We start from the raw sequence: 23151 nt of genomic DNA, 5'->3' as shown, positions 1-23151 counted from the left end.
AGGCTGGTGGGGAGGTGTTCCCGTGTGCCGCATCCCCGCTGAGACACCACCAGCAGCGATGCAATCACAGAATAATAATATTTTGATTTAACAAGCGCCTTAACTTTAGATGCCTTTACAATTGGCTATGGGGAGGGTGAGCAAATCCTTGTCATTAAAACAGCCCCCATGGGACAGGGCATGATCTGTGGGTGACAAGAGTCACCCATGGGTGGGGGCACCTCCCGTCCCCCTCACCCCGACTCCCCATCCAGCCCCGACAGCAGAGGCGAGCGAGGGTCTGTCCTTCCAAACACAAACCAAGGGCTGCGAAGGGGGAGCTGAGGCAGAGTCGGCGCTCTGGATAAGTTTAACTCAGCACGTTGGATTCTGAATTCCCTCTGAGCTGTTTACAAGGGCTGGAAAAAGAAACCAAAATAACAAAAAAACAACTTCCAGCCCTATCTCGGCCCCCCCAGCACCGTCCTGATGTTTCCCAGAACATCTCCCTCATCCCTCCCTTTCAGGAGGAAAAAAAAGGGAAGGAGGGAGGAGTGGGAGAGAGGAGGAGAGAGGGAGAAAGTGAGCTCACGTTCACACATTGGTGAAGAGGCTGGTCTTGCGATGCCTTTGAATATTTTACTTTTAGGCAGTTCCCCATCAGTCAGCCACACACACCCGAGACGAGCTGAAGCGAACTACAGCCATGGCCAGCGCTAGGAGAGCTGAGATCTAATTGCATGCATCACACTGCCGGGATATTTTTTTAAATTACAGATATCTAAACACGCCGGCAGGCAGCCACGCTCGCACACACACACACACACACACATATACATCCACCCGTCGGCAGAGCCGCTGAGCAAACACCTTGTCTCTGCTCGCAGGATATACCCGCTCGCACGCATCTCGCTTTATCTCCTCCTGGCTTCCTGGAGGATCCTGCCGGCTGTTTTTCATGGAGAAAGTCCAGGGAGAAATGGAGATTGAGAGGTGGGAAAGAAGTGAAGAGATTTCAGACGCCGAGAAAAAGGTTATTCAAGAGACATGGAGCAGAGTATATGCAAACTGCGAGGATGTTGGTGTCTCCATACTCATCAGGTATTTAAAAAAAAAAAGGAAGCAGCAAATCCAAGTAAATCTCTTTATAGCTGAGGAAGAGGCAGAACAATATATATAACTGAAGTGAGATGAATGACAGCGAGTGGGGAGCTGGCTGGGCGCAATCGCTGGCGGGGAGCAGGGAGGTTTCACAGCACTCCTCTGATTTCCACACCTTGGAGCCGGGTGGTGGCGGCGGGGGGAGCCTCACCGGGGACTTTGGGGGAAGCTGCTTCCCTGGCAAAGGTCACCTTAGCCTGGGGACGAAGCCTGGGGGGGTGGCGGAGGAGGGAGAAGAGCAGCACCGAGCTTGGGTGCATTGGGGGTATTTTATTTCTTTACCCCCCCCAGTTGGCTGCGTGCGGATGGCAGCGGTACGGAGCCGGCTGGCGGGTGAAATAATGCAAGTTGAGAGCCAAGATAAAACCCAAGCAGGTGTGTCTCCCAGGGCACCATCTGTCCCTCCGGCGGCAGCGTCGGCGGGAAGGAGAGCGCTGAAGTTGGCGGTGCCAGGGGGTGTGGGGGGCACAGGCAGGAGATGGGGGTATGGGGGGCACAGGGACCCAGCCACCCCAGGAGTGGGGTGTGGAGCATCACCCTTGGCATGGGGCTGTGACTGGTGGTCACAAACCCTGTGAAGGCAAACCAGGGAGATGCTCTTGAGGTGGGGATCAAAGGTGGGTGGGCACTCTTGCATAGCTTGGGGTACTCTGGAAAGGCACTGAGTGGGAATCCTGCAGACACCAGGAGTTTGGGGTGTCCATGGGGTGTATCACCACTGGGCTGTGACCCTTATTTAAGAGGGGACAGGCAGAGCAAGGAGAGGGGCAGGTGAGGTGCCTGTGCTGACCTGTTGGCAAAGATGCTCCAGGGACACAAATCTCCCACTGCCCATCCCAGGGAGCAGCAACACAGGGGTCCCCCTGGGCTCCCCCCACACCCAACCCCAGCACCCAGACAGGAGACAGGAGCCTGGGTTGTGTCCTTCCCGTTTTGCTCCTGCAGCCGGGGACTGTGGGTGCTCAGAGCACCGCTGGGTTGGATGCACTGTTTACTAATGATCAGCAAAAAGTTTTCCAGCCCCGCTATCTGCAGGGAGCAGAGCTCCCCGACATGCCAGTGAGCAGAGATGGGTCCCCTCCCAGCTCACTGCCAGCACTGCAATGGGATTTTCCCAGCAAGACCCCTCCACAGAGAAGCCAGAATGACATTTGAGTTCCCTCTCCACCTCCTCAGACATTTCCCTCTCTCAGAGACAGCTGATGGCTCAGCCCATTCCCTCAAGGCTCCCGCTCTGTGCAGCCAACCAGGGGCGGTCAGGGGGTGTCACAGCACCACAGCTGGGGACACCAACCCCACCTGGGCCGTGTGAAGGCTGCAGACATCTGGAGGATGCAAAATCCCCCTTTTCCCCATCCCATGAGCTTCAGCGCAGGGCTTGGCCCGCAGCTCCTTGCCTGGCACCTGGGCCATGCCATAGCCCATCCACCAGCTCAGCTGGGGGTCCCCCACCCGGGAGCATGGGGCAGGTGTCCAAGTGCCCCGGCTGTCACTGAGGGACTCATGTCAATGCCATGGGGGAGTCACCCAAGACAGCTCATTGATTCGGTGTCCTGTGTGCAGTTGCGGGGCTCAGAGCAGGGCTGGTGATGAGGGGCAGCGAGGTGCAGCAGTGGGAACCTCAGGGCGGAGCTCTGGTCCCAACTCAAACTTTCCCTGTAGAAGTTTCTGGTCTGTTTTTTTCATTCCAGGGAGAGTTGTGGCACCATGCTGGGGGGTTTCCCCCGAGACTGTGCCAACAGGGCAGGACTGAGCTGGCACCTTGGGTCAGCCTTGTCTCCTTGGGAGCATTTACATGCTTGGCCATGGCACATGCTCTGCCACATCCCAGCTAAACCCACAGCTGCTCCCTCAGCCAGAGGTTCCCTGGGATGCTTAGAGTGAGGTCTGGACTTTCGGTGCATAGAATCATAGATAGTCATTTATAGATAGTCATTTGGGTTGGAGGGACCTTCCCAGCTTCCCCAGTGCCCCCCCTGCCATGAGCAGGGACATCTTCACCAGCTCAGGTTGCTCAGAGCCCCGTCCAGCCTGGCCTGGGGTGTCTCCAGGGATGGTTCATCCACCACCTCTCTGGCCAACCTGGGCCAGGCTCTCACCACCCTCAGTGTAAAAAATTTCTTCCTCGTGTCTAGCGTGTCCCCAGGGATGTCAGTATAATTTGGGGGAGCTACTGTCCCCTCTAGCAGCACAAGCTGGAGCAGCACACCTGCCTGCATCCCTGTGCCATGACCTGGGGGGGCCAGGCTGCCCTCCCAGCAGCAAACTCCATCCCCTCACAGAGCTTTGTGCTGCTGCCTTAAGACCTGTTTCCCTGCCAGCTCCAACCTGTTCCCCGTGAGCTCCCCGGGGAAGGAGATGATGGGCAGCCCTGGCCGGGGTTGGGGCACTGGTTGCCGCCGCTCTCCCGCTGTGGTTCCCAGCTGGCACCAGCTGCTGGGAGAAGTGGGTCACGCGTGGAGGCCGTCGGGAGCCCGGGCTGGCGGCAGCCGCTGCCCAAGACATGATTCAGCAGCTTGAGAGGTCAGGGCTGGGGAGGGGGCAGCATGGGGGCTGCTGGCACAGTGTGAGCTGACCTGCCCAGCATGTTTTTGGGTGCACAGACATGCGATGTGCGGGGAGCCGAGAGCTGCCCCAGCCACCTCTGTGCTTTACTGCTTGTTTCTGGTGTTCCTCACCACCTTGCTAGGGAAACTGAGGCAGGAAGGGATGTGCACAAGGGTGCCTGGGTGAAGGAAGGGGGATACACAGCTGTGAGCCCCTGCTTTGGTGCATCCCCATGTGCAGAGAGGTAAAAGCAGGTGAATATGTGAGCAGCCACATTTCTGCTGTTGGGGTTGTGAGCGGGGAGTTGCCTGTATCTGGTGGCAGAGGGTCTCTATGTGCCTTCCTGCTCCGTCCCTTCTCCAGCCGTTCGGAGCTGCCCAGGGCAGGGAATGACTTTTTCCCATGGGGGGGAAAAACCATCCTGGGGCCTGATCCTGTGCCTCAAAAACAGAGGCAGAGAGGCAGCAATGCTCTCCTGAAAGGAAGAGATGGGGAGGGCTGCAGCATGGGCATCCCACAGGAACCCCATCTGCCTTCCTCTGCCCCTTCTCCAGCTATCCTCCACCACCCCCCGCCTTTCCATGCTTTACAGGTGGGGAAACTGAGGCACAGAGCTAGGCCTCAGTTTCCCAGCCGTCACGGCTGCTGCTAGTGCTGGAAGCCATAGCAAATCTGCACAGTGCTGCCAGCAGCACGGTGGGGTCCTGATCTTGCAGGGCCTCTGGGCTCCCAGAGGACATAAACACGAATAATGGGGACTTCTGGCTGAGCAGCCACCGGATCATGGGAATTTGCGCTGTGCGGTTAAGAACTATGTGGTTAATTGACAATTTCCTCGGTGGGGGAGCCTCGCGCCGGAGGAAGCACAATCTCCTCCACGCTCATCTTCCTCCTCCGGAGCTCAGGGGCCTCTGTGGGCTCCATCTGCAGCCTTAACCCTTTGGGGCTGGACCCAGACCCCCTGGCTCCACATATGGGGCTGTGTGTTTTGGCTGGGTCTCTCCCAAGTGAGCAGACCAGCCAGCACCGTTGGCTACCCCTAGCCTCCCCATGTCCCCAAGTTCATTGCTGTGCCTCAGTTTCCCCATATGTAATTTAGGAATCGATCCTTTTTGAAAAACACCCCTTGTTAGAGAGGTGGCAGCGGGGGAGTCTGGGTGCTCGAGGGGACCAGGGCAGCTCTGGCATCTGTGCAGGAGCCCTCCCCAGGCATCCCTCTTTCTCTAATGCCCTTGCAGTAGTTCATTGCCAATACCCCACGTTCCAAGACTGTGCCGGGGGCATAATTACTTGGGGGGGCCTCAGCTGTGCGCTGTGCAAGGGTGAGCATCTCCTGAGCATCGCATTCTCTTGCTCCCACACCCACACACACGTACCACGAACACAGATGTGGGACCACAAAACTTTACAGATCCCAGCAGAGGATAAAACCCAGGGACAGTTTCTATTAGTTCCCAAGCAAATCCACACCAAATGTTTATGCCGGGCCAAGCGCAGGCAACGCAACCTGCCACATCCACAGGGTTTCTCTGTCACTGTTCCTTCCACCTCCACTCCAGCTCCATCAGCTTTCTAAATTTCCAAAATTGTTACCTTCTCCATCACTCCTGATGTGCTCTTCCTCTCTCAGGAGGTGTAGGAGGGGAAGCAAAAGGATTGCCAATGCAGAATCAGGCTGCCGGATTTCAACAGCTGCTCAGTCTGAGCCAGCACACCTGGTTTCAGACACTTTGCAAGGAGCTTTGAAATAGAAAAGCACTCCTTGGATGCCAGACATTATTGTAAGTTTTAGGTTAAACCAGCAAAGAGCCTGAGTAATGAGTCTGGCTATGCAGAAGACCATTTTTATTTTTTTTTCCAGCTGAATACAAAAAAAGAGGGATGAATCCACCTAAAATGGCATTAAAGATATGATTTCACAGCTGCCCCCCATGCCAATGTGTTGAGTGGAGGTGTCCATAGGAAAGGGTCCATCCCTGGCTGCCAATGGGCAAATTTCAGAGCAAAACTGCCTGGCAAGATCCTCCCACTGCAACATCCCGCTTTGCAAAGGGCCCGATGAAAAGACCGACCTTCCATGCAGTGATGTCCCCATCCCATGGCTTGTCACACGCTGGTGAATCATTGTGGTCAAGCCAGAAAGACATTTCTCTGGAGCCGAGGAGAGCAGAAGGGCTCCGCTCTGCTGACAGGGACACGCACAAGGGACGTTTGCCAAAACAACAGCCCCCTCCATGAGAGGTGAAGGGAGTGAATGTGGGTTTAATAAAAACCAGCCCCTTTTCCTCTGGCTGCATTTTCTCTCCGATCACAGCGGCTGGAACCAGCCACTACGGCTGCTTTGTGCCCAGGGCAGCTGAGCAGGGATCCCTGCATCCCGCATCAGCTGTGTCAGCAGCTCACAGGGTGACCTGAAAACAGCCTTTCTCATGTCCCCTGTCCCAGGGCTGCCCTTGCATCACCTGTGAGCCGTGTGTGGGTGGAGAGATCCCACTTGGCACCCCAAGGGCTTCAAGAACATCCCTGACAAAGGGAAGCGAAAACACAGTGGGGGTCGAACGCTTTGCCTGGGTGCTTTCCCTGGCCATGTCTGAGGATATGCCAGATGTGTCGGAACCAGCCCTGAAAATCGCTCCTCTGGTGCAGGAGGTGGGGGCCAAGCCACAAAGGGTCTGGAGCACAAGTGTGATGGGAGCAGCTGAGGGATCTGGGGGGTTCAACTGGAGAACAGGAGCTGAGGGGAGACCTTCTGATCTCTGAACTGCCTGAAAGGAGCTTGGAGCCAGGGGGGGTCGGGCTCTGCTCCCCAGGAACAAGCGCCAGGAGCAGAGGAAACGGCCTCAAGTTGCACCAGGGGAGGTTGAGGTTGGATAAGGGGAACAATTTCTTCCCCAAAGGGCTGTGGGGCATTGGAACAGGCTGCCCAGGGCAGTGCTGGAGTCACCGTCCCTGGGGGGGTTGAACAGACAGAGATGAGGTTCTCAGGGACATGGGGCAGTGCCAGGGGTGAGTTAATGGTTGGACTTGATGATCTTGAGGGTCTTTTTCAACCAAAATGATTCTGTGATTCTATGATTTGCCTTTTGCTGTCTCACTGGGTGGTGGCATCGGCATGGCTGAGACATTTCTCACCTTGGCCTGGAGGCTGTAAACAGGTGCAGCACCCAACACCCCTATCCCAGCCTGAAATTAGGATGATAGGACACAGGTGTTTGGGAGGGGCAGGGGAATGATACAGGCAAAGAGCTCAGCCAGCCCTCAACGTAATAAATAGCAGCACCACACACCACCTGCCCACCCAGTATCAGCTGCTTTGTAGGTACCCAAGCAGAAGGAAGCTGGGAGAAGAGGTTTGAAAAGGGACATGGAGAGACTGCAGGCTGGTTAGAGAGAGTTTCTCCCACATAGAGGGATGAGGTGACAGAAAACATAAAAGCTTTAGTAGGAAAATATAGGAGAAAAAAAAAGTCTATAATTGCAGGTGGGGGCTTCAGCTGATGCTTCCCAGCAGCTTTCAGGGCTCACTGGCATTTTTTTCCCCATGGTTTGCAAACAGGGTAAGTGAAGCATCAAGAGTTTAGGTGCTCAAGGGGACCAAGCAAACACCTTCCTTCCTCCGCTCAGCTGGGAAAGGGAAGGAGATGGCTGGGCTGGAAGATCTTCTCCATGTGGGCTTTGCTCTGCAGGGCCTGGGGAGGAGGATGAGGGAGATGGGAGGAGAAGTGGCATCTCTCCTCCTGAACAGAAACCAGGTTAACAGTGACTGCAGTGGATTTTGCACCTTAATTATTTCCTTTGGCTCTGCTACTGGGAATGGTTGTGTCCTTAAAGTTGTTAAAAGGGTAAAAAAGAGAGGAAAAGCAATCCTGACATCCTGTCCGTTGGGTCCAGATGTAGCTCGCAGAGTACAAATTAGCGAGTGCAGAATGGAATCGCTTAAAAAGAAATATAATGAGATTGGTATGCAGGCATCTGGTTTCCATCAATCATCATTCTGTGCGATATGCAATGGTAAATATCATCTTTTTAATGACTCTGATGAAGAAAAAGAGCCCAAAAGACACACACGCACACACATAATAAGCCAACAAAATTCCAGAGCCCGAGATGTTTGAACGCTCAAAAAATGTTCTGTAGATGGAAAAACCCCGACTGACACCTCTTCTAATTTGCTATTGTTTGAGTTATTTTATTTCTGCCTTTTATTTTTTTCCTCCTTTCCTCTGGTTATATTTAACCTTTGTGTTAAATTAATCTTCTCTGTTTATTAACAAGTACCACTGAGCGAGTCTCCTTCCCTCTTTTTATTGCTTCGACAACTCAAATATTTGCTCCAGGCCAGAAGTTCTTGCTACATCTCCTTTGCTCCTTGCCTTTCCCAGCCCCGCAGGGACCGATGGCTGCCAGTCTCTGGCCAGCCACCAATTTGCTCCTCAACTTAAAACAAAGGTGCTTTGGGCTCCCCTGGTTCAGTTCTCCATCGATGAACATCGATGGCACATGGGGTTGAGCGTGTGAACCAGGGATTTGCTGGTTTTACACCCCTCTGGCACTGCCGCTGTGCCTTGGAGAGCTGCTGGGCTCAGCTCCCATGGGGGTGTCACCTTGAGGGGCTGCAAAGTGGGGAAAGGTTGGAAAGTGAATATTTGGAACCTTCACTGGCCTGGTCTCACCCAGTTTGGGGACTTTTGGGGGTTCAATCAATCTTGGTGTTCAGCTGAAAGTGGCAGAGAGGTGGAGGTGATGCCACGGGAGAGGCATGAAGTCTCAGCTCCTACTCCTGGAAGGGCATCAGTCTCAGTGAGTCCTTTCAGTCCTTCTTTTGGTGGGATGCTGTGGTTTCTGGAGATACAGTTGATCCCCCCTTTGTTGTAGCCCTTCTGCTAAAACAACCTGACTCAGACCAGGTATTTTTCTCAGCTTGTTCCCTGGCTCTTCACAGCATCATGCCCTTGAGCTGAGATCAAATAGGGCTTTTTGGGGAACTTCAGATGGTTTGGGGTTCAGAGGCTTAGGCATGGGTGGGCTGTGGGCAGCAGGTCCCACCTTGAGCAGCACCCCCTACTCCCAGTGCCCCTGGGGATGTCAGTCAAAGGATGAGGGGTGATAATCCCTCTATCAGGAACAGAAAACCCCTTAGATACCACCTTGGTGAGGTGTTTGTTGTCCATGGCTGGAGAGCATTGATCTCAAGGGATCAGAGATGGAATTGCAGCAGTGGAGAGGTCCAGGATGTGGGGAGAAGAATGCTGGGTCCAAATGGAAAAAATGGTCCCATTAAGAGAGAGGAACATTTGTCCTTCTGTTGGGAAATACTTGGGGAAGAAGCTTTAAACCCTGTGAGTGGTGCTATCTGTGTGGCCTCAGCATCCATCCCTGACCACCTCTCTGACAGCCCTGAGCTGAAGGGTATGGACTGAGCATCTCTGCGGTGACAGGAGTTGGAGTCAGCCAGGCCTGGACATGATTTCTCATGACAGGGACCAGATGTGTCAGGAGAAGCTTGGGGGGGGAAAGGCTGCACAAAAACAAGAGGAGTTTTGTCATGGATCCCCTCCAGGTTTTAAAAGCAACACCTTATCTCCCCCTTTCCACCTTCCTTCCTCCCCCACCCTTTCTGCTGCACAGTCTTCACACCTCCAAAACCTATTTTGGGCAGTCTGATGAATCCCAGCTGCCTTGGGGAAGCGACAGAAGCGGCGGGTGCACTCCAGGCACTGCTTCACCCGCTCCCTTGGCAATGCCCCCAAACCTTCACAAGCCAAGGAAGTGGGGGCTGGGGGGGCAAAAGGAGGATAATGTAGTGCTAAATGAGCCTGGTCCTCAATGTTGTGATTATCCATGAAGTGGTGAGAGAGGAAGAGGATCCCACCTGGTCCTGGAGGGAGGTGGGGACGGTTGGGATTAAAGGTAGGGTGGGTTCATATGGTTTGGGATGGTGCTTGGGGAGGGGGTTATGGCAGCCTGGGAGAGAAGAGGAGGCAACAGGGTGTCTGTCCGGAGCCAAGGACAGTAGGGGACAGCCCCAGGAACTGTCTGCCACCTCCCGAGCATCCTTCACTGGCCCTGGTTCAGGTGAAGGGGGGACTGGGAGGAGGCAGGGAGAGGCCCCTCGGAGGGAGCTGAGTGACAGTGGGGACCCAGTGTTGCTGTGCAATTCTCCCATGTACATCAGATGGAAACGGGTGGTTAATGTGACTCAAGTGTCAGCCCCAGCTGGTGAGAGCAACTGGCTGTGGTGCTGGTATTGGTGGCCCCAGCCCTGCACCCTGCTACCTTGTGCCCTTCAACCCCCCAACCCTCCACCTCCCCAGGGAGCTCAGCGCAGCAGCTGCAACTGCAGCTTCATTCGCTCCAGCTGCATTTCATTTGGATTGGTTTAATCCTGTGGAAAAGAGACTCCTCGGTGGGGTGGGCTGGGTGTTTGTGGCATCCTTGTGCTGGGGGAAGTGCCTCCTGGCAGGGATGAGCAGTGATGTGAGCTCAGGGCTGAGATCTTGCTGGACACTCCGGTGAGGCTGATCTCTGAAAGGCAGGGGGTGACTATTTTGGGTGGCAATGCAGGAATAAAGCCTGTGGGGCTGGGAGGGTGCTGCAGGACTGGGGAAGAGGGGCAGGGAGAGGCTGACTGGGATAACGAGAGGTTTTTCATGCTTATCTCCAGCTCTCTGAGACAAGACATGAAGTTTTGATATATGTGAGCACATATCCAGTATCTGGCACACCTGGGCTGGAGTCCCTGAGTATCAAGAACTCAATATTGACTCTGCTTTGCTGATGAATATCCAGTTCCAATGCCCTTGTAGCTGCTAGGGAAGGTTGAGGAGAAAGGCATTAACCTGCTGGTTTTTAGGCTGCTTGAATGGCACAGCTCTCAAGGAAATCAAAGAAAGAACCAACCCCGACTGTGTTAGCTGCAAGGGGGTGGTTTCCAACATCTCCACCACTCCACACTTTGCTTTAACCTCTCAGCTTGCTCTCACCCTCCTGATGGTATTTCATGTCTATTCTTTCTTGAAGGTTTTTTGTCAACTTCCCCTCGGCCAAGCAGTACTTCAGCCAATTCAAGCACATGAAGGACCCGCTGGAGATGGAAGGGAGCTTGCAGCTGCGTAAGCACGCTCGGCGGGTGATGGGTGCCATTAACACTGTGGTGGAGAACCTCGATGACTCTGAAAAGGTCTCCTCTGTCCTGGCCCTTGTGGGCAAAGCGCATGCCCTCAAGCACAAAGTGGAGCCCATCTACTTTAAGGTAAAGAATGGGAGCAAAAAAAATAAAATCTCTGTGATGCTTTAGAAATTCATGGAATAGTTTGGGTTAGAAGGGACCTTCAAAGCTCATCCAGTCCATGTGCAGGGACATCTTCACCAGCTCAGGTTGCTCAGAGCTCTGTCCAGCCTGGCCTGGGATGTCTCCAGGGATGGTTCATCCACCACCTCTCTGGCCAACCTGGGCCAGGCTCTCACCACCCTCAGGGACAACAATTTCTTCCTCATGTCCAGCCTGAATCTCCCCTCCTTTAGTTTAAAACTGTTACCCCTTGTCCTATCACAAGAGGAAAAGGAGAGCGGGAGCCATGACAAGCTGGTGCTGCTTGTACTTCCCCAGAGGAGGTTGGCTGGTGGTGGGAGTTGCTCCCCAGGATGCTGCAGTGTGCCACTGCCATGCTGCCCCCAAGGCCACCATTCCCAAATGCAGCCAATGCTGGAGCGTCAAGTACCTTAACCCACCTGCCCACATCCTGCCCACATCCCCTCCAGTGTGGTTGTGGCAGAATGTCCCTTATTTAGCAGTCAAGCATGATAGGAAGGGCTTAATAATTTGAGGTGCCCAGATGAGGGAGACACTTGAACATGCAAGCAGCACCTCATTGTGCTGGGTCTCAGCCTCCCCCTGCCCCGGCACACTGGTTACCTGGGGTGTCAGCAGACCTCCCAAACATCTGTCTGTCGGGCAGAGGGTTGTCATTCCCAGAACTCAGCAACAGGGTTAAATATTTTTTTGCAGGAAAAAAAGCTAAATTTGCTGCTAGCTGCTCTCAGGAGGGTTATTAACCCCTTGCTATCTGCCTCCCTCCCTCCAGAAACTCACTGGTGTCATGCTGGAGGTCATTGCTGAGGAGTTCGCTGATGACTTCACCCCGGAGGCACACGGTGCCTGGACCAAGATGAGGAGCCTCATCTACACCCACGTGACGGCGGCGTACAAGGAGGTGGGCTGGGCGCAGTATCCCACCGCCACCCTGTGAGCGGCCGGCGGGGCCGGGCGAGGGGCAGGGGGGGCTTCGCTCCCCCCCAGGACTTCACTCTGGTCTCTTCTCCAAGATCTTCGCTCAAGTCTGGGGAGCCCGGTAGGGCCAGCTCTGTTAGATGCCAAGTCGCAATTTGATCTCCACGGGGTTTAAAAACAAACTAAATAAGCCAAAAAAAAAAAAAAAAAGATAATGAAGGGTGTGGGTGGGTCAGGGTGAAGTGGTTGCAGGGGACGCTGGAAGGGGATGCGGAGCGCGAGGGGGAGCATTGGTTGTTGGCTCCATTTTATTGTCCTGGCCTGTCCATCACCATGTCCCCAGTCCTACATCTCACTCGCACCACCTCAAAGTCCCTTGCACAAGCCCTGCTGTGTAGTAGTGACCAGCAGCCCCGTCTGATGAACAACACAACTCTTTTCCATGCAAAGCCCCTAGGTAAACCTGACTCCTCACTTTTGGGAGCACGATGAATATGGGGACTGGCTGGGACCAAAACCACTTTGCTTTGCACTTTCTGTACTCGCCTGGCAGGGCTGATGGCCACGGTCAGAGCCGCTCTCGCTGCCCATTGCCTAGCACCGTGGCCGGCAGCCGCCTCTGCCTCTACATCATCCCCTGTCCCTCTCCTTGGAATCTGCTGCAAACCCTCCTGGGAATGGAGGGAGCGAGGGGGTGGGAGAGACCTGTCCCCCCAGTGTGAGTGAGTGGGGAAGGTGGGGATGCCTTTGGGCTGCCTCCCCTTGTAACTCTGAGCACGGTGTGGAGGTGGGAACCTTGTGGCAGATACAGGGAGCTGGTGAGACTCCCCTGTCTCCCTTCAGCCCCCGCATGTAGCAGAGATGTGCAGGAGGGCGGGCTTGGGTGGCACACGTGCCATTGCCCTGGGAGGTCAGCCTGTCTGTCTGTCCAGCAGCAGCAGGGTGGTGTGGGGGTGTCGGGCTGGGGCAGCTCTGCCCCACTCGCTGAGAAAAGGGCAGTGGTGAGGAGGGGGAAAGATGAAGCAGACATAGCAGGAGGGATTCCTGGGTGTGAGGAAAGGTCCCTGCTCTCTTAAAATGAATAAATAACTTGTTATGTAGAGCATATTCCTGCCCTCTTGGTAAAACTGCATTCCTTAAATAAAGTGCCTGTTAGAGACAAGCCCACGCAGGAGCTGTGTCCTCCCCCAGGGCCCACAGTGCTCCTTGCTGTGCCTGGCAAAGGGCTCCCCCCAAAAAAAAACAGATGTGGCTGCAGGGCTTGCAGCACTCATCTTCCTCCAACACCAACTCCTGAAGATGTGGGTGAGTCTGCTTAGTTTTGCTGCCTCAGTTTCCCCATTGGTTACAGAAAAGAGAGGAGGAGCACAGCCCCATTGCCTCCTGCACACATGTGCTTGGATTTATAGGATGCTCTGAGGACTGATTCCTAAAGGACTGGGGATGAAGCATCAGATGTGCTAGGAAGCTTTGTCACTCTTGCCACCCAGTGTTTCCCAAAATACCTCTGTTGTTTTAAAGCTCTAGCATTAAGGGCAATGTTACCTATCGAAGTGCAGGCGGGTTCCCTTCTGAGATTTCCTCGGGCCTCTCTCCGCGGCTGTGACAGCAGCTGGCAGCTTTTGGGGAGAGAACAGCTCCTCTCTTGGATGTGGGTTTGACAGGCAGCGAGCCCACAGTCCTGGCTGGGTCCCCTTGGCTACCCTGGGGACATCCCCCTGCCATGGGGACACTGGGCAGTAGTGACTCTCCTGGGGTAGAACTCCCTCCTCTGGAGCAGCCAGCCAGAAACTCCTGTTTGCTCACCCACAGCAAGTTCATCTGCACTTTCAGACACGCCCAGGGAATGTTTTTGGGTTTTTTTCTGATGTTTTGTTTCCATACAAAGGGGCTCCTCTGCCCCCCAGCCCTGACACTGCTGAGGGACAGCCCATACAAAGGGGCAAACTGTGGACCACCACCATGTTCCTTGCATGCTGAGGGACCTGGGGGGTTCAGCTGGAGAACAGGAGCCGAGAGGAGACTTTCTGATCTCTGAACTGCCTGAAAGGAGCTTGGAGCCAGGGGGGGTCGGGCTCTGCTCCCCAGGAACAAGCAACAGGATGAGAGGAAATGGCCTCAAATTGCACCAGGGGAGGTTTAGATTGGATCTTTGGAACAATTTCTTCCCGGAAAAGGCTGTTGGGCATTGGAACAGGCTGCCCAGGGCAGTGCTGGAGTCACCATCCCTGGAGGGGTTGAACTGTCAGAGATGAGGTTCTCAGGGACATGGGGCAGTGCCAGGGGTGGGGTGCCGGTTGGACTCGATGATCTTGAGTGTCTCTTCCAACCAAAATGGTTCTATGATCCCTTGCATGTCTAGCAGAGACACGTTTCAAACAGCACTGTTGGCCAAGGTCAGGATGAAGCCCATGCAGATGGGAGAAGACCTGTTTAGCCTTTGACCTTTCTCCGGTGTCAGACTGGAGAGCAAATGCTTGGAGCAAGGCTATTAGGTATCTTTTTTGGGTGCATCACAGGACTCTCACAAGTGCAGCTCCATCCATTTGTGCCAAAACCTTGAGGCCAGCGACGCATATTTTGGATGAGTTCATGTACTCCCCGTGCTCTGCGGATGCTGGGCCAGGGGTGTTTCTGTACAGGGATGGTTCATCTTTAGGAAAAGTTCACACATTAACCTCTGAGTTTAACACTCTCCAGGGGTGGGAATTTTATTTTTTCAGGGCAAGCCCTTCCTCTCCCTTCCCACAATCAAAATTGGGCTTGGTTGCAATCAGCAGGGAAATGATTTTGGGGTGGAAAGTCCCCACGTTCATGCCTGACCCACTCGAGTGCCTTGGCTTTGGGGGAGCAGCAGGGAGAGGTCGGCCCCACCTCCCCTTGGAGAGGGACTTGGTTTCTTCTTGTTCTTTTTTTTCTCTCTTTTTTTTTTTTGCATTTCTAGAAAAAACTGCCCTATGACCTCCTGCGCCCACGCATGTGTGTGCTGGGGTTGGGTTTTTTTCCAGGCACATTTTTCTAAAACAAATCCAGATGCGTGCAGCTGCTGTCCCTCGAGGAGCCTCCCTATCAGCCACTTTGCAGGCCGGTTGAATATATGCAAACATAAAACATATTTATTTTTACCAGCTCTGTAGGAAGGGAGATGAATCGGGGAGGGTGGCCAGGGCAGAGCTCATGAGGGGGAAGAGATAAAGCGAACGCCCCCTCTTCACCACCCATAGCAGAGCAGGCATTACTGAAATCGGGGAAAATCCTCATCTGTTGAGAGATGAAAATGAACAGAATAAAGGAGAAAAATACCATTCCAGAGTGACAGGGCTGATAAATGCCAGGCGGAAGAGCAGAAAGGGAGGCTGGGTCCTGGTTCAGAGCGTGGCTTTCTGGCACACACATGCAAATGCCTGCACGGCTGCTCCCTGTCACCCCCAGCCCTGTTCACCACCCCCCCGAGCACCTTGTCCTGGCTCCTATGGGGACATCTGCTCAGGTCAACCAGCTCATGTCCCCCACAGCCCAAGTTTGACGCTGTGTTTGGCCAGAGGGAGCTCAGTGCTGGAAGCGTTGGGTACAGGATGGGGCACAGACCCCATCCTTCTGTCCCCCCCTCCCTATAGCCAACACCCATGGCAGGTGTAGCTCCATATCTACCTGGCCAGCTAGAGAGACTCACCAATGTCACCAGAAGACAAGGAACCCTTGAGGACCTTGTGTCACCACCCTCGTCTTCTCTTACAGCAAGACAAACCCCTACAACCAAGCCACAGGCTCTCCTGGGGCAATCCTCCTGCATCTCTGCCAGTTTGCTCCCATTTGACCCAGTAAAGGGGATCCCAATTCTCCCCACTCTCTGGGGATGTGCCCAGTGACCTCAGTGGGGACCAGATTTGGGCTGGCTGGGCTCTGTGGCTGGAGCTCAGCACTCCCTGCCCCTTGCCACGGGGAAGCCCCCCTGGTGCACTGAGGTCAGTGTGGGGACCAGCACCAGTGATGCCAGACTGGAAGGGAAACCCCTGAGCTAACCTTGGACCAACTAATCCAAAAGGGAGGGATTGAAACTACCCACCAAGGTCTGACCTATTTAACAGACCATGACACTAATTATTTTCCATAGCCGAGGTTGTCTCTAATTGTCAGTATGTCTTAACCAGTCCCGCCGTGACCCACAGACATGAGCTGACGTGGTCTGATGTAACTCCGTGTCTTTCCTGTTCCTGCTGCCGATACTGTCCATGTACGTGTTTCTCGGCGCTTCTGTGCTGGTTTTATACATGCCGTTCCGTGTACGATGGGTGTAACTTGTTGTTTTCTTTTTGTAGGTTTTTAGTATGTTTGTAACCGGACAGAATGGTGTTATTAAACCGAAACTTGTATCTTCAGTGGATAAATCAATCAAACCCCTCCAGCTCTTCTTGGTTTCTTTTGGTGGGGTGGCTGCAGGGCTGGGGGGATGCAGGGGATCACCGTGGGGCTGCCCCATGGCCAGGTGGTTCTGGTCCACCCCCTGCAATGATGTTATTCTCCCACTGCATCTTTTTTCTGGGGGTAAACCACTTGGTGTTGTTAATGCAGTGAATAAGCCATCCTCGGGATCTCCACCACATCCTGTACACGCACCCAGGCGGAAGCAAGTGCTCAGCAAACCCACACGCTGCTATGCTCCAGATGGGAAACATTGGCTTGGAAACCACGAGCAAAAGGACTGCTTGGCTCAGGAGTGGGGAGGTTGTGGTGGGGACCTGAAGCTCTCAGACCTTTGCACTCCAGGCTGAGAATGGCCAGAAACAGTGATGGCTGGAGGATGCTGACACAGGGCTGGTTTTTCCAACAGATTGTTGAAAAGGAGCCAGGAATTTCATCATTACCTTGCAGGGAGAAAATACGTACGCAGCCCTTCACTTCGTACTAATATTTACCCCCACATCGCGTCACTTTGGGGTGGCTGTGATGATCACGCTATGACCTGGACCCCACTGCCACGTCAGTGCTTTGCAAGTGCTGGTGGAAAAGGAGACAGGGTGGGAGGATGAGGATGCACAGAAAAACTGCTCCAGGTGCTGGGGTGGTGGGCTCACCCGCTCCCGCTGCTTCAGGGGGGGCTAAACCCGCCATGTCTCCAAATGTCACAGCCTGGGATGTTGCTTTCCAGGAGTGACCGCTCACCTCAGGGAGCAGGAGAGCCAGGTCTTAGACACCACCTTGGTGGCCTTGGTACTGGTTTATGGGCTAGAAAATGGAGGGGGGTGTGCTCCCAGCCCATTGCCCATGCTCCAGCCCCAGGAAAGCCCCACACCACTGGCCATGGGGTCCGGTGCTCCCTGCCCCGTGTGCTGGGGGAATTGCAGCTCCCCAAGCCCAGTGCAGATGAGGCTCAGACATGGGACATCTCCACCATGTGTCCAGAGGCCAGTGACAGCCAAAGGGAGAGCCGGGAGGTTACTGCAAGGGTCAGACAGAAATACATCTGCAAAGGCGAGATAAAAAACAGAATATGCAATAACTGTGCTGTGCAAATACCTATTAAAACCTGGATTTTGGGAGCTGGAGGTGAGGAGAAGCTCTCCCTTGTGTGCCGAGTGCCACAAGGTGAGAAATCTCAGCAGACGGAGCTTGCAGGCTCCCACTGGCTTGAAGGACACGTCCCTTCTTTTTGTCCATTATCTGCATCAAGATAAGAGCCAGAAGCTCCAGGTTTTGCTGTATGAACCACCCTATGGCCACCCTCACCAACACGGGGGTTTGGGTGGCTCCTCGCTCAGAGCAAAGACCCAAGGGGAAAAAATATTTAAAAAACAAAAAAAAGAGGCAGGGAAAAACTCACCCGTGACACTGAGCAGGAGCCAGCTCTTCCTTCCGCACCGGCTCCTCTTCAGCTGCGCCGGTTGATATGGTTTATCTGAGCAGCGCTGAATGTAAACGCTGTCAGCGCCGACCGGGATTAATTCCCGGGAGTTTGGCAGCCAAGAGATGAAATAACAGCGCCGGGGGGATGCCGAGCTGGGGGGGAAGTGCACATCTCAGATTGAAAAATCCTCCTGGCTAATTTACAGCCAGGTTTGTCTTCTCCCAGGCACTTTTGAGAGAGAGCAGAGCCGAGGGCAGAGGGAGGATGGGGAGAGGGCTGGGAGGAGGAAGAAGGTTCTGGGGGGGTCAGGCTGCTTCCTCCTCCTCCTCCTCCTCCTCTTTCTTCCCCCAGGGACCCAAGGGAGTGAGGATGCTTGGGAACACCAGATCACCCAAACCCAACAGCTTTGCTGATGGGAGGATTCCCATCCCCTATTGCTCTTTATTACAAATCCTTTTCGTTAATTGACAGATATATTTTCTTTAAGGGAAAGCTTTAGACAACTACCCTGCAGATGCTCTTTGTATATTTGATCAGTCTTCAGGGTGATGTTCCAAACAACTCCTGAAACAAAATAATCATTAGGCTCTGCCACATTGTTGTGGTTTTATATTTATGTAGCAGAGACATTTGTTTGGGGGATACTTTTTTAAGCAATTGTGTGATTTTCAGTTACTTTCTTCAGATATTTTGGTAAATAACTACAAATATTTACACTTCTTTTTATTGTTTTATTGGTAGAGGGAAAAACTGATTGTCAGAAAGGCCAGCGGAGCCTGGGCAGTTAAGCTGGTTTATTTTAAATTTAGGAAAGCCCATGTCTCATCTGTCTGCAAGGAGCTGTGCATCAGTTGGAGCTCTCTTACCAACGAGTTATGGTTATACTCAGGATTTAACAATATATTTTATATCTACCTACACCCTATAGATATATTTTGAGGTCTCGGTGCTGCTCAGGAGACGCATGGCTGTGTGCTCCCCAAGATGCTGCTGCTGTTCCCTGGGGATGGGGCTGGCTGTGCTGCTCGTGTCCTGCCCATGTCCTGCCTGCATCCTGCCCATGTCCTGCCTGCTGCCAGGATGGGGCCAGGCACTTTATGTCCCTTGTGACAGAAAGTCCCTGGCCACATCTGCCATGGCACCGAGTGACATCTGTACCGGTGCTGCCAGTAAGGAGGGGGTGCAAAAGGCATTGTACCTGGAATTGTACCATCATGTTCAGGAAAATGATTTCAGAAATAATCCAAGCGATGAGTGCTGGGCGGAGGGTCAGTGAGACAGCAGCTGTCCCACTTTCCATGCAAACCCATCCATGGCACGGTCTGCTTTGGGAGCGGAGGCTGGTAAAGGGGTCAGGATGATGACAGAGAGGGGTGCCTGTGGGGATGGGGTGTCTGCAACGTTGTGCCTATGGAGAGGCAGGATGCCAGCAGAGATGCAGGTGCTCACAAGGATGTTCTGGCGGTCCAGCCTTGCTCTCTACATGCACCGTCTCCCCTGGGTTCCTGCACATTGGGATGCCGACACCCCCCTGGCCCCTGCCTTTCCCCAGCTAAGAGGAGCTGGCAGGTCTGTGGTGTACGGTTGGTCAGAGCTCTGCTCCCGCACAGCCCAGCTGCTGGATGCAGCTTGGCTTGGCTCCGGTGACAGGCAGGTCACCTCTCTGAAGGTGAATGCAGACGCTGTGCAGGTAAACATGGAGCTGCAGCCTCTGCTCAGCCCCGTGTGGATCCACTGAGCCCAGGCAGAGCTCACCTCAGCAGCATCAGGAAAGGTGGACGAGGGGGATGCTCGGGGACAAACACGTGGCTTTTCCTCCCAGTTCTCCTGCCTAAAAGCACCTGTCAGGCAGGGAGGTTCAGACCTTTGCAGAGCTGCTGTTCCAGCAGTAAATATTGCATTCAGCTCCTCAAATCAGAACCACCCTTGGACAAGGGAGAGCTGCAGCTCAGCCCCAGGGCAGCCCAGCATTGCCCAGCCTGGCCCACGCATTCAGGATTGTGCTCGGCGGCAGGAGCCTCTGGGAAGACTGGATAAATAGCAGCGGGCAAGGAAGATTGCTTCTCAAAGGTCACCGCTTCCTCCGCACTGTTGTGAATTCCCCCATTCGGTCCCTCCTCCTCCTCCCCATGGCAGCATCCTCTGCCCCAGCTCCTGTCCCAGTAGCTCCCACTGACCCCAGCCCCAGTACTGGGAGGTGAAGCAGCCTCCCCATCAAGCCAGGCTTGTCCCAAACTTATCCTCTGTCTGGGCAGTCGTTTCTACTGGAAAGAAAATCCCCAAATCCAGACCATCATCCTGCAAGATTTGCGAAAGGGAGCAGGCAGCTCCCAAACTCCTGCCCTTTCCTGCTCCACTAAATCACCCCAGAGCCCTCCCAAATGTTTATTCTTTGGGAAAGCAATAAAAGAGAAGGAAAACCCAGAAAACAAACTCCCACCAGCCTGTCTTTGATTGCATTTGATATTGTTTTATTTTTTTAATGCTTTCCCATCGCAGGCTGGTCAAGGAGGGAGGGAGGGCAGGAAGAAACAATGCTTGGAGGGAGTAAAAACACAAATTTCCCACTAATATCTGTGTCTGGAGGGGTCTGTGCACTACTAGGGTGGCTATGTCAGGATCTGGGGGTGACAATGCCTCTGAGGATGGGATCTGGGGTCTCCCAGCCCCCTGGGCTGCTGACTTTGAGGTGAGCAGGAGATCCCTGTATTTGCAAAGGTGACTGAGCACAGGGCAGCTGCATGAGTGGGTGATGGGTGCTGATCCCCATCTCCGATCCCCGTGATGGCTGGGGGAGCAGCAGGGGACAGGCAGGTGAGGACACCGTGACAAGCTGCACAGCCAGGTGCCACCACCACTACCAGTGCTGCCATGCTGGTGGAAAAGGCTTGGAGGAGCTTTTCCATCCGCAACAACCTCACACAACCAGACCTGTGTTCCCACTTTGTCTGATAAGAAAAACTCCCCCTGTCTTTGTGTGACGCACCAAGAGGCGGGTGGTCCAGGGGTGGCCCATGTCCCTCAGGGGCTGGGCAGGGGTGACAGCTGTGACACCGAGGGGAATGGGGGAATGGAGGCGAGAGGGAAGGGAGCGGTGAGTGATGGCGGATGCTGAGCATCCTCGGCTGCTGCTGGGAACAGCTTCCACCCGCTCCCAGCGGCACCAAGCGCGGCCGCGGCCTGGCCTCTGCCGTTCGCACTGGGAACGGCAACGCTGCCAGCAGCCGCTCCGGCTCCGCTGCTCCGGTGCAGGCTGTGGTGGCTTGCAGAGGTGATGGTGGCAGCAGGGACAGGCAGGGACAGGCAGTTTTTAACCCTGAATGAGTTTAGACAGAGTATGAGTGGGACATGGGGGGGTCCAAAACAGTGGTGAGGGCTGAGGCAAGACACGTCCCCTCCACATGGGGCTTTTCCCCCAGGTTGTGTGCCAAGAGACCAGGGGATGAGGGCATGGGGAAACAGGCTCCCAGAAGGGCTGTGGGGTCACAAATTTATTTGCCTGCATGTGGGAGCAACTTGAGACAACACAGGGAATCTCATACCCACTTGGGGGGGGGCACATGAAGAGCCAACAATGGGAAAAACTCCTGGAGAACCTGGACTGTGATGTTTTAGGAACTGGTTGATGTGTTGGAAAGACAAGCCCCAGGATGGTAACATGGGCTTTTTACACCAAAAATCTACAAGGCTGTGAAAACCAGTATCATTTCTGGCCGAGCTGTGAGGCAGTTTGCACGGCAGAGGGAAGCGCTGCAGAGCACCTCCCCAGCACGCTGACGCAACACCCTGACCGTGCTCCCTTGGGGGTTTTTCGGTCATTTCTCTCACTTCCTTATTGCCCAACACTCTGCAGCATTTGCACAGGTGCCAGTCACTGCCTTTCCTTCCCCTCCACAGGCCTTGCCAGCCCACATGGGGCTCTGCCTGGCTCCTCCATGGAAAGACACATCCTGCAGGTCCAAGCCATGGAGTGGGATGCAGGCAGGGACATGGCAGCGATGGGTTTTATCGGCTGTTTTTTGTCCCACGCAAAGACAGGCTGATCTGTCCCCTCCCAGACTCAGGGAGAAGTCAGTGCCTGGCATCTTGGCCCAGGTCCCTGCTTTGCCACCTGCCCCAGCTTGCAGCTGGGGATGCCCCCACCTCACCCCTGAGTCACGGGCAGGAGCATCTACCCGCCCCATGGCACAGCCCACGTTGGGGCATCCATGCCCAGCCACCCACCCTGGCACCAGCTGGGCTCTCCCCTTCTCCACCCACGTCCAAACATGACTTCAAAGAAGCTGGGAGGAACCGAAAGCTTTTTCCACCCTTTTTTCAACCAGGAACCGAGAGCAGATTTGCTGAGCAAGAACCCATGGCAGTGGAAGAGGAGGGCCACAGCAAGCATGAGCTCAATGTCCAGGTAGACATCAGTGAATCCACGCTGGAGCCCAGCTGCAGCACCCAGGAACAGAGGGCTTGCTTGAAGTGTCCTTGTGTGGGTAAGATAAATATGAAAGAAAAATGCAATTTTGAATAAGGAGGTAAAGTTAATTCCTGGTCCTGCTTGGTCCTGGCTGTAAATTCAGTCCACACTCACGTGAGACCAGCAGCAAGTCACGAATCAAGTTATTTATTTTGTGGCAAAATCCAGGGCGGGTTTTCTTGTATAAAAGCCTCAGCAACAGAGCCATGCCAAGTCTAATCTTTAGAGGTCTCTCCTCAGCCCCCCAAACCCTGTTGGTATCCAAGCTCCTCCATAGGGGTGGCAGGAAGCTGGATGGGAGGCTGTCGGGGGAGAAGAGCCATGGGAGTAGGGGCAGCTCCCCAAGGGGCTCCATGTTGCCAGGATCTGGACAAGTCACCGTAGCGAAAGCCAACACGACTGGCTCTGCCATCACTGTCCCAGCCTCACCATGTGTCACCTGGCTCCAGCCTGGCCAGTGAGACGTGCCTGGGCCCGTGGTGCCCTTGAGGCTGTGCCAGCCCACACCGTGCTTGCCACGCTGCCTAGCACATCAGGGTCCCCGTGGCTTGGGAGTGGAGTCGGGGGGTCTGTTCCCCGGGGTCCTCATAGTGACTGGTCCTAACAGAGCCTGGTCCTGATAGTGACCAGTCCTAATAATGACCAGTCCTAATAGTGACCAGTCCTAACAGACGCTGGTCCTAATAGTGACCAGTCCTGATAATGACACATCCTAATAGCGACCAGTCCTAACAGAGCCTGGTCCTAATAAGGTCCTAATAAGGTCCTGAACTGTCCTAATACTGTCTGATCCTAACAGTGACCAGTCTTGATAATGACCAGACCTAATAGAAACCAGTCCTACCAGAGCCTGATCCACGCGTGTCGCCATGGGCGGGCGCTCTGCGGGGCGGAACCCTGGGCGGCGGCCCCGCCCCACGA

General features: G+C 54.4%; 1 protein-coding gene across 1 annotated transcript; it reads left to right on the top strand.

The window, feature by feature from the left end:
- The first annotated feature begins 539 nt into the window (after positions 1 to 539).
- CYGB (cytoglobin) lies at positions 540 to 16318 on the top strand. Its single transcript, XM_021288616.2, has 3 exons — positions 540 to 1080; positions 10708 to 10939; positions 11772 to 16318. Exons 1-3 carry the CDS (start codon positions 938 to 940, stop codon positions 11934 to 11936), a joined length of 540 nt encoding a protein of 179 aa, XP_021144291.1. The 5' UTR covers positions 540 to 937; the 3' UTR covers positions 11937 to 16318.
- Positions 16319 to 23151: the final 6833 nt, after the last annotated feature.

Source organism: Columba livia, chromosome 18 (assembly GCF_036013475.1).
Source record: "Columba livia isolate bColLiv1 breed racing homer chromosome 18, bColLiv1.pat.W.v2, whole genome shotgun sequence".
Lineage (NCBI taxonomy): Eukaryota > Metazoa > Chordata > Aves > Columbiformes > Columbidae > Columba > Columba livia.
Note: the sequence above shows the minus strand (reverse complement) of the source record. Positions and strands in the feature narration are given on the sequence as shown.

What these genes read in the sequence shown, in the direction of transcription:
- CYGB (XM_021288616.2), top strand. Translation starts at nt 938, where the DNA reads ATGGAGAAAGTCCAGGGAGAAATGGAGATTGAGAGGTGGGAAAGAAGT. An exon ending in GGTGTCTCCATACTCATCAG is followed by an intron (nt 1,081 to 10,707) that starts GTATTTAAAAAA and finishes TCTTTCTTGAAG; the next exon opens with GTTTTTTGTCAACTTCCCCT. An exon ending in TGGAGCCCATCTACTTTAAG is followed by an intron (nt 10,940 to 11,771) that starts GTAAAGAATGGG and finishes CCCTCCCTCCAG; the next exon opens with AAACTCACTGGTGTCATGCT.